Source organism: Saccostrea cucullata, unplaced genomic scaffold (assembly GCF_032062105.1).
Source record: "Saccostrea cucullata isolate Sc308-1 unplaced genomic scaffold, CSIRO_AGI_Scuc_v1 ctg16721, whole genome shotgun sequence".
In the NCBI taxonomy this organism is placed as follows: Eukaryota; Metazoa; Mollusca; class Bivalvia; order Ostreida; family Ostreidae; genus Saccostrea; species Saccostrea cuccullata.
The window spans coordinates 1-11,020 of NW_026940719.1; the positions used below are offsets into that span (position 1 = coordinate 1).

Here is an 11,020-nt window from a genome sequence, read left to right on the forward strand (position 1 = left end):
GGAGCAGGTGGAAAAGGAGGCACAGGTAGATATCATAAAGAAAGAAAGCTATCGCAAAGGTAGCAATCTTCCTGTTATATCAATTTTGTTTAATCTAACAATAAATTTAGAGGATATTCCTAGTAAATACTAAGATAAATTTATTAATTTTATAATAATAATAATCATAATCATAATAATTTGTAATAAAGTTTTCAAGAACCGCCTTATATATATAAGACAGATTGATATTTGTTCCAAAATGTGTCACTCAGATAAACTCCTAATCCCTGAATCACGTAAAATCCCTGTATCACGTAAAATCATTTTCGTGAGTATAATAAATTATTATGTTTTAATTCTTATATTTTAGGATTTATTGAAGACTGCCCTTCTTACCAATAGAACAGATTATGTGGAAACGCTTCTGGATTTAAACGTACCAGTGTCTTTAGACGTCATCGGTGAGCTTTACAAGGTATATTTTATAACTATACCAATTGGTGAGCTATACAAGGCATGTTTTATAATTATATCAATTGCAAATGCCAAGCGATACAAGGTATATTATACACTTATGGAATGGATATAAAGACAATAGAATATTTATGGTTAACCGAGGGAGGAACCTATTTCCCGAGGCGGCATTGTGGACCGATACAATCATAGGATTTTTTCTTTCAATTAGGTATTCGGATGTTTTAAACAAAAGTAAAAATAAAGGCATTTATGTATAGTCAAAAATTGTTCAAACTGTTAGAAAACTGTGGCATTTTTAAAAAATCTTCTTTTCGAGAAACACTGTGCAGAGAAAGATGAAACTTATAGCATCCTCGGGTAGTGCAGATTCAGGTTTGTTGAAATCAGGACCCTGGGGGTAGGGCCACAATGGCCCATCAAAGTTTTACATAGACATATATAGGAAAATTCTTTTAAAATTTTCTTCTCAAGAATAGCAAAGGCATGAATGATCATATTTATTTGGAAGCCTCTTCAAGTAGTGTAAATTCAGCTTTGTTAATATCATGACCCCGAGGGTATGGCCGGGCCACAATGGCCAATCAAAATTTTACATAGAAATATAAAGTGGAATTCTTTAAAAATCTTTTTCTCAAGAATGACAATTATAATTATATTTATATGGAAGCATCCTCAGATAGTGTAGATTCAGGTTTGTTCAAACCCCTGGGGTAAGGGCGGGGCCAAAATGGCCGATCAAAGTTTCACATAGAAATTGATAAGAAAATTCTTTAAAAATCTTCTTCTGAAGAATAGCAAAGGCATGAATGATAATATTTTTATAGAAGCATCCTCGGGTAGTGGACATTCAAGTTTGATAAAATCATTACCCCTGGAGGTATGGCAGGGCTTCAATGGCCCATCAAATTTTACATAGAAATTAAAATGAAAATTCTTTAAAAATCTTCTTCTCAAGAATAGCAAAGTTATGAATAATCATATTTTTATGGAAGCATTCTAGGTAATGGACATTCAATCTTCAAATCAAGGCCCCTGGGGGTAGGACGAGGCCACAACATGGAATCTATGTTTTAATCTAGAAATTTGTAGAAAAAATCTTTAAAATCTTTTTTTGTTTTCAATAATAGCAAAGCCATGATTAGTCCTATTAATATGGACGCATTTTCAGGTAGTGTATATTCAATTTTGTTTAAGTCTTGGCCCCTGGGGGTAGGGCGGGGCCACAATGTAAGTTCAAATGTAAAGGTCAATAAAGATACAGGTAGTCTAAGAAATATGCAAGTTAGTGTACATTCAAGTTTGATCAAATCATACCCTCTCCCTTTTAAGGATTGGTTGGGACCACTATTGGGTTTAAACTTTTCAATAATAAATTGATTTCTGCTTTTTCATAGCCACATTGATCAGTTGAGCGATGTGGCTCATGGGACTTTTGTTTATTTCTCTATGCTTATTTGCAGCTGCAATATTAATGTAAAGTTATGGTAGATTAACCCGGAGTCCTGTATTTGGACTTATTTTGCAGGATATCTTTTTCTATTATTCATAGTACAGTTTAAAATGAATTTTACCATTGCTAGTCCTTTGAATGCGTGTACATTATGTTTCCAGAACGGCTCATCTTTGGATTTTACTCCTGTGAAAAATATTATCTCTGTTTTAGTTTAAAGACGTACAACACACTGGGGGAGATAACTCTTGCGATTTCAATTGAACGTTTGACGTGACGTCAAATTTAACGTAAGAAATAAAGCGTTAAAACGACGAGTAAAACGATCCCGATGTATATCATACATGAAAAAAAATGGGATAAATGGGGCTTGGCTGTGATTGTGCGTACCATACTCAATAAGTATTTTTTTGATTAACCCGATTAAACTCCGTAAAAAGCAAGACATAAAATACCATCCCTTAATGTTAATTTCATTTCATTTCATATATTTTCAATAAATTGTATTTTTTATCAAAGCGCAGCATTTTTTTTTATTCTGAAAATTTCATTTTACATTGCCGAAATTCTCATTTTGTACAATTGGCTATATTTAATATTCCGATTTATGATCTTCATTACAATATGTGCAAACACGATATCAATACAGTTGTATTATTTTCTTTTTTAATTAAATAAAACAACAATAAATAAACAAAAAACTTTTTACAATGTAAAATCGATGTTGTTCTTAGACCCTTACTGATCAAAGAGGAACAACTCTGAAAATGTAGGAGATGTTTATTTTCCTCCCTTTATTCACGGTTTTCCACAGAATCAGATACATTTGCAGCAATACCTGATAAATCCGAGAATTGAATACTATAGACCTCATATACACAATGTAAGTATAGAATTGAAAAGAATTGTTCACTTATACTGAAATTATCTGCATTTATGAATATCCTATTGCAGCAAATCGTAACTTTGATTTTCTGTCAACAATGTCGGTTCGCATTTCCTCGAATCTAAACAAAACGTAGCCTTTAAGATTTTTAAAAAAATATCTATGTGCGATTTGATATAAATTGAAATAGATGAAGAGTTTAATGTTTGATATTTTGAAGTTCATGTGGACGAATACGGAATTTTCATTTTAACTTTAGAAGCGACGACATTGAAAGAAATGCATACAATATCATGAGGGGTGTATGTACATCTAGGCTAATGCAAATGTCGATGTATCCCCACGGCCACATACTGTCTCGTTTGAAATAATGACATGAAACTGCGATTATTCCATTTATATTACAGTAGAGTTGAACATAAACCATTTTTTAATGAATAAAATTAAAGAAATAAAATTAAATATCAACATATTCAAGTTCAACAAAACTTAAATTCGTATCAGGTTTCATGTGATATGGAATGCATAATGCATACGTATATGGACTAAACACTAATATCTTTCAGTAATTTTTTCCTGATACATATAGGCCTAAAAAAAAGTAGCCAATATTTATTCTGCATTCATGACTAAAAAACTAATGCATACCTCTGGGATTCTTGACGAAATGCCAGTATATTTGCACTGTAAACGACGTTTCGTCAAACTCTAATGGTCTGCGACGCAAAAAAAGAAGGGGTGGGGGTGACAGGGGTATTCAAAAATTGCCTTAAAATCTACATTTAAATACGCTTTACGTATGGGAAGTTTTAAATTTGTAAGTTAATATATTTTTCAAGCAAAAAGCAATATTTCAATTAAACTTTTTTTAATGTGTATTTGTAGATTCATATAACAAAGTGATCGAACCCGTCTGAAAGACGCGCGGGAACGTGATTTATTGAGAAAGGGGGAGGGGGTAATTTTCCGCTATTAAATCAAAACTGGTCGTACAAAAATTATACAAAAAATTAAGAAGATTATTTTTGCTACCAGCTACCTAAAGAAAGTTTTTTACCAAAAATAAACGACAGGTTTTTTCATCAAAAAATTCTGAATTTGAAAAATACGCAATTTTCAAGGCTTAGAAAATTCATAGTTTTTCAGTTTAAGGTCTTTAAAAATTGTTTTGATGATATGTATATCAAAAAGATGACTATGTGATTGTGTTAAATGGTTAAAGGAATAAGCCAATGAAATTTGACATTTATATCTAATCTCGATTTTTGAAAATCAAGGTTAAAGTAGTTCATTGATTAAAAATTTTCTCTCCTTGTAAACACCTAAAGGGGGGTAACTTCCGGAAGTTCCTGTCCAAAAACCACTCGAACGATTGTGTCCAAAATATGCACACATGCAGTAGATATAGTCATGTACTAAATATACAAAAATAACGAAAATTAAACGACAGGAATTTTTGGGGGTAGGTGTGTTGTACATCCTTAAGGTCATATCCGATTTATATCTCAAGGAATGCTGTAATGTTCATATAAAAAATGTATTTTTAAAAATATTTTTCTTTTCAAAGTAGTTAAAAATTTAAAACAAATGTCCATTTCTAAATAACAGTTACCATTACCAACGGTTGCAACAGATGTACATTTTTTTTATAACTGTTTGCATAACTAATGATTAATACCAATTCCACTTTTTTCCCTAGCAGTTTGCATTACCACTGTTTATAACAGATGTATATTTCTTTATAACAGATGTACATTTCTTAATAACAGTGTACATTTCTTTGTAACAGATGTACATTTCCTTGTTGCAGTGTGCATTTCTTTATAACGGTGTACATTTCATTGTAACAGATGTACATTTCTTTATAACAGATGTACATTTCTTTTTAACAGATGTACATTTCTTTATAACAGAATCATGTATATTTCTTTATAACAGTGTACATTTCTTTATAACAGTGTACATTTCTTTATAACAGTGTACATTTCTTTGTAACAGATGTACATTTCTTTATAACAGATGTACATTTCTTTATAACAGATGTACATTTCTTTATAACAGAATCATGTATATTTCTTTATAACAGTGTACATTTCTTTATAACAGTGTACATTTCTTTATAACAGATGTATATTTCTTTATAACAGTGTACATTTCTTTGTAACGGATGTACATTTCTTAAAAACAGATGTACATTTCTTTATAACAGATGTACATTACTCTATAACCGTGTTCATTTCCTTATAACAGATTTACATTTCTTTATAACAGATGTGCATTTCTTTATAACAGATGTACACTTCTTTAAAACAGATGTACATTTCTTTGTAACAGATGTACATTTCTTTGTAACAGATGTATATTTCTTTGTAACAGATGTACATTTCTTTGTAACAGATGTACATTTCTTTGTAACAGTGTGCGTTACCAGTGGATGGTACGGAGAAGAGTGACTCATCGGGAATGCGCTGGGTTTTGATGGTAAATGAAAGTTTTGTCAGGAAAGGAACTATATTTGAGATTTCAATGTTATTAATATACTAAATGCAGAATATCATATGTATTTCCATTGCCTTTGGATGTTATCATTGTATTTTATTCTAAATCCAAAATGTTCTAATACCAGTCGTTAAAATTTTCCAAATGATGACTTTCTCTCACTGATTATATTTTTACATGTAAAGGAAGACTTTTAAAACCCATACAAATATTTAGAGATAATAATTTATATTTATGGAATGCAATTGTTTTACAAATAACAATTGATTTTTTTTTTATTAGATATCAGTTTTTTTTAACTTGATATGAATTTATATTGTAGGAAATGGGAGGGGAGGAAAAGCTCGCAAAGCATCTTTTTGAAGGTGAGGAGGACTGCCATGAAGTAGCACAGAAGATGTGTAAACGCCTCCTCAATTACAAAAGTACGTTTATAAGCTTCTTTATCCAAACTGTTACTTGCTTTACTCGCAAGTCTGTAATTTTCCTAAATTACGAAAATCATTGTCTTTTAAAAAAAAATACAATTCACATCCTTTGTTTGAACTAACTTATGTAACACGGTAAAAAATATCATAGAAAAATATCATAGATTTTTTTTTGTTTATTTTTCCTATCAAGGATATTTATACTAAATACTGTAAATTGGCAAATAATCCCGATTGATTTAATTTTACTATGTTCGCGATTCGCCATTTTTCCGCGAAATTAAACCCACTTTAAAAAATGTTTAAATGCGTACAGGAAATTAAAATGAAGCTCTTGCAGCGTGGAATTAAAACCATCGCGACTGGTACTTTTTAAGAAATCGTGAAATTGTAGAATCAAAACGACTTACAGTAATTGTGAACATTAAAAAGTTTTTAAAAACTGTATACTTGACGACCCAGGCGTTTTATTTAGACTCGAAGGCTAATCAAGACAACTTTTTTTAATTAGTATCATTTACAAATGATATTTTTTTCCCTTCTTTTTCTAAAAAAAAAACAGAAACAGAAAATGATGCCCACTGCTCATCTTCAACCTGTAATTCTAATAGAATGAAGGAATACGTGAACCGACAAGAGTTCCTTCAGGCTGTCCTGTTGTGGTCACTTTTGACCCATAGAACGGACATTGCTACCTTGGTTTGGCGGAGGGTCAAGAGCCAGCTATGTATGCTATGTTTGTTTTCTTGCCATTTTCTTTGGCTTTTTTTCTTTTTTGGAATCTCATCATCTTGCAATTTAGTAATGTATGTTTGTATATAGATACATATTTTGGTTTGTTTATATGTTCTATTTGTAGTTGATAAATAAGAGGTCTGGATCTTCTAAAAAAGATTCATTTTTCAGAAAAAATGGGTTATTTTTGTGTTTAGATACCGGCCTTGAAAGTGCATTAATTTTGAAAAAGATGTCCTCCATAGCCAAATTGAAAGACGAGAAGTTAGCAATGAAGCTAAAAGAACAAGCAAAGTAAGGGAGTTAATGTACAGTGTTCATGTTGATCATGCATATTTTGTTTTACAAACCAAGGTTTCACTTTTCAATCTTGAACTAATTGTGACGTACAATGTAATAACTTTCAAAATAACGACATTGTCTTGAAATTGAAATTTACATTGAAGTGCAGTTTTAACCACATGAGAAAAATCGTACAAGGGCTTGAGCTTTATCTAGCATGTTTAAAATAATTTTTTTTCAATTTTAAAAACCAAACTGTTTGCTTTTTACTAATCGGCAGAGATTTCAGAGGCCGGATTTTAAGCATGATGGACAATCTTTATCAGACTGATGAGACTCTAGCGTTTGAAATTTTGGACGAACTAGACGTTGTATGGACTATTCAAGCCAAACCTCTATCGTTTGTGTATGAATCGAAGATGTACGATATTATTGCCCACCCTTGCTCTGTTGGTCTAATGAACAAAATATGGTTTAACGGTCTTATTCCAAGTGGAACAAGATTTATCAAAGATTTCTTGGCAAAATATATATTGTTGTGTTATGTTATCATGTATTTAAACAAAACTATCAATAAAATTCACCCTGTTGATGTAATCTACAAGCTGTCCTAATGTGTGAAGTATTTATTGTCTTTAGCATTAAAAAACTTATTTTTGAGTTTGATTAAATAAATCTTTAAGTTTTTGGACATTACTTTAAATGATAAGGATCATAGCAATGGTACATAGACTAAATGTAACTGACGTCAGTACTGTAAAATCTCATATTTTTGTGGGGTCAAATTTTGAGATACATATGTATTTTAGAAAGAAATACCGGTTTTTCGAGTTTTGGATGGAGAAGTGTTTTTTAGTATCAAATGAAATTTAACATTTTTGTCAAATATTCGAGGGTCTCTCCATACGTCGAAAACATGAAAATTAACCACCCACAAAAATTAGTGATTTTATTGTATTTGTTGATATTATCTATAATTTAAAATATGCAGGTGATAACAGAATTGATGCTTGTTTTGTAGAAACAATATCGGGAGGCAGTGCGCGCTCCTTGCTTCCACTTCGTTCTACATTACGTAAGTAAATCAAAGAGACAAGCAAACTTCGTTCAACATTACGTAAGTAAATCAAAGAGACAAGCAATTTTTGTTCTACATTACGTAAGTAAATCAAAGAGACAAGCAAACTTCGTTCTACATTACGTAAGTAAATCAAAGAGACAGGCAATTTATAAGGAATAAAGTAGTTCTACCTTGACTTTTTGATTAATAACAATGAATCTAATTATCCGAATATGTAGCCCTTTTTTAGCCCGATATACTTTTTTAGGTAATGTATACGTCTAGTAAGTCCATATCAGTAACCCATTTATCAGAAACTGTCTTTAAATAATGAAGCTTAATGATTATGCTGTATGAACAGGAGAATGGATAAGAAAAAATAACACTCAACCTTGTCCATTTGAAAAGATAAAATTTCACAAGCAAAAATATGCTTAAAGCAATCATTTCAAGAGATGGTGATTGTCCAAAAAGAAAAAAATGTGGAACTTAAGAAACTGTCGAATTTAAGAAATTGTCGAATTTTAAGGTATCCGATCCATAAAATGACACAATTTTCCAACCTTAAATATTCATCCTGTATTAGTTACTATAGAAGTAATTAAAATCATTTTAAAGTAGAAAAGGAATTACCAGGAGAATTAAATTTTCAAAAATATAATTACCTGAGCTGTACTTAATTAATTAAGAATGCATTGAGGTCTACGGGAACAAGCAAATATTTAAAATAGAAAATGAAATAATATGATATCAAAAATGCTATGATGGAAAGATTCATATAATTATAAAACATAAAAAAAAAACCCATTAAAATGAAATTTGTCACAAGTTAGATTTTTAGAATAAATTTAATTGATTAAAAACAATGGGGATAACTCTTCGAAGACAGGTCTAAGTCAAAAATTGGGACACATTCCACTCTTACATATTAATGCTAAAACATCAAGACTATGTTTACATAGACTGAGTGTTCAGCAAATATTGTCTATTATGCATCCAGATTAATTAAATCTGAGACTAATATGGATTGGATACCTTGAGAAAATGTCGAATTTAAGAAACTGATGAATTGTCGGCACGTCATCGATTTTTCCTTTTTCAGAGCAATGCAAAATTAGAAAGTCAGAAAAAAAGAAAGGAAAATCTAAAATTTGATGCATTTAGCATTATCCTTAACTTTGAAATCAAAACTAATTCTAAATTCTAAAAATGTCACTGTTTCAAGTTGCATTCTTTGAATGGACTTCTGGGTATTAATACCATACGTAATATCTCCATATATATTTCAAAGATTTGAAAAAAAAAACGATGATAATTTGAACCTCTGCGTTACACAATCACTCTGCCTGGTGTACTTTTGTAAGTCATAATTTTATTTTATATAGATTTTCTATGGCTGCATCCTTATCATGTACGGTTACATTTTGTTGATTCCACTGAAGACGTATGATAAGACGCCATTGCTTTTTCTGGTGTTTGAGAGTGCCCTGTACGTCTGGACATGCCTAGACTTCATCAATGACATAGGCTCTGTGATGGTATCTCTGTTTAACAATTGCTAATTTGCTTCGTAGTTTTTTTTTTATTATGTTCGTTCTTCAGATATTTCCGTTTTGCCCAATCATTGCTAACAGCGGATGTGTCAATGTAACAGGGCATGTGCAGGACCACGCGTTTGATGTCTCAATTTTTTTAACGTTTTAAATTCATGTATGAAGGATATGGAGATAACGAACAGTATTCAATATCAAAGTCCAGCAAACAATAAAAATTAGGAGCAGAGCAAACAAGGGCCTCCAAAACATCAGGAATGGAATCAGGTGTCATGGTGGAGTTCGCATCAACTGTTAACGGGTTACAACTGCCGTGTGCTCATTGTCATAATCGGGAAATAAGGGAAAAAATCCGCCTTCAATTCGGTGTATAAATAATGGACTATCAATTAGTATGAAAAACGTCAGTCAGCATTTGACTGAATGACAAATCATATTTGCTTACAAGGTCATTCTATCAACCATAGAAACCTTTAAATGAGGCTGCTGATATTCTTTTCTCATCAACTGGTATATCGAAAGGTTGTTTAGGTACTGTTTACACAAATAATAAAAATTGCATTAAGACAATGTGTAAAATGAAAAAATATATATTTACATGTTATTATAATCAGATTTTTAATCGACCTCTTTAGACACATTTTTCCAAAATAATTTGTAGCTCACCTGAGCCGAAGGCTCAAGTGAACTTTTCTGATCACATTTTGTCCGTCGTTCGTCCGCCCGTCTGTCCGTCTGTCCGTCCGTCCGTCTGTAAACTTTTCACATTTTTTTACTTCTTCTCAAGAACCACTGGGACAATTTGACCAAACTTGGTACAAAGCATCCTTGGGTCAAAAAAGCTGAAACATATGTTGAAGCAATCTAGGGTAGTGTAGATTCTAAATTTTTCAAATCATGACCCCTGAGGGTAGGGCGGGACCACAATCGGGAATCAAAATTTTACATAGAAATATATATAGGAAAAATCTGAAAATCAAAGCTGAAACTTATATGGAAGCATACTGGGGTAGTATATATTTTAAATTGTTTAAATTATGATTAGTGGGGTAGGATGGGGTCACAATATGTATTTCAAGGGGGAAATCTCGTAAAGAACAGAATGGCCAAAGGTGAGCGATGTGACCCATGGGCACTGGCAACAGGTATCATAATGTCAGTGTGTATCTGCCGTTCTAATTAGAATATCTGAAAATCAAAACTGCTCAGTTTTGGTTGATAATGCAGTATTTATCGCTTGGACTGTTGGTGACCATGATTCTATTGAAAATGACGTAATTTCCCCTCCAGTCAATGTATTATGGTGTTGTAAAATGATTCATTTTCCCCACATATTTTAAATTCCTTTGAAAATGACCTTAATTTGAAGTATTTCTTTTCCGATTTCATATAGAGCACAACGTCTGATCCAAAATATGCAATCACAAATTGAACAGTCTGTTTCTGCAGATTAAAAAAAATAATTTTTGAATCGTTGCCTGTGGTCATTTGTTAATTCTTTGCTGAAGAAAGAATAATGCGCCTGTTTCTGAAGAATTCAGGAACTTTGCATTTTCTCAAAGCCTTTCAATACTCAAATACCAAGATTCTCAAGAAAAAATTACTGTAGGAAATGAAAACACAAAAACTCAACTTTATTTTGATATATGAAATGGGAAAGAAGGTGAT

At 31.6% G+C, this 11,020-nt stretch overlaps 1 protein-coding gene across 1 annotated transcript; it reads left to right on the forward strand.

Annotated features, from left to right (window-relative positions):
- Nucleotides 1-6: 6 nt before the first annotated feature.
- On the forward strand, nt 7-7,368 carry LOC134256038 (transient receptor potential cation channel trpm-like). The gene is made up of 7 exons (XM_062738630.1): nt 7-25; nt 353-457; nt 5,214-5,276; nt 5,617-5,719; nt 6,285-6,449; nt 6,655-6,751; nt 7,020-7,368. The coding sequence occupies exons 3-7, from the start codon at nt 5,259-5,261 to the stop codon at nt 7,351-7,353; spliced, it is 717 nt and encodes a 238-aa protein (XP_062594614.1). The 5' UTR covers nt 7-25; nt 353-457; nt 5,214-5,258; the 3' UTR covers nt 7,354-7,368.
- Nucleotides 7,369-11,020: the final 3,652 nt, after the last annotated feature.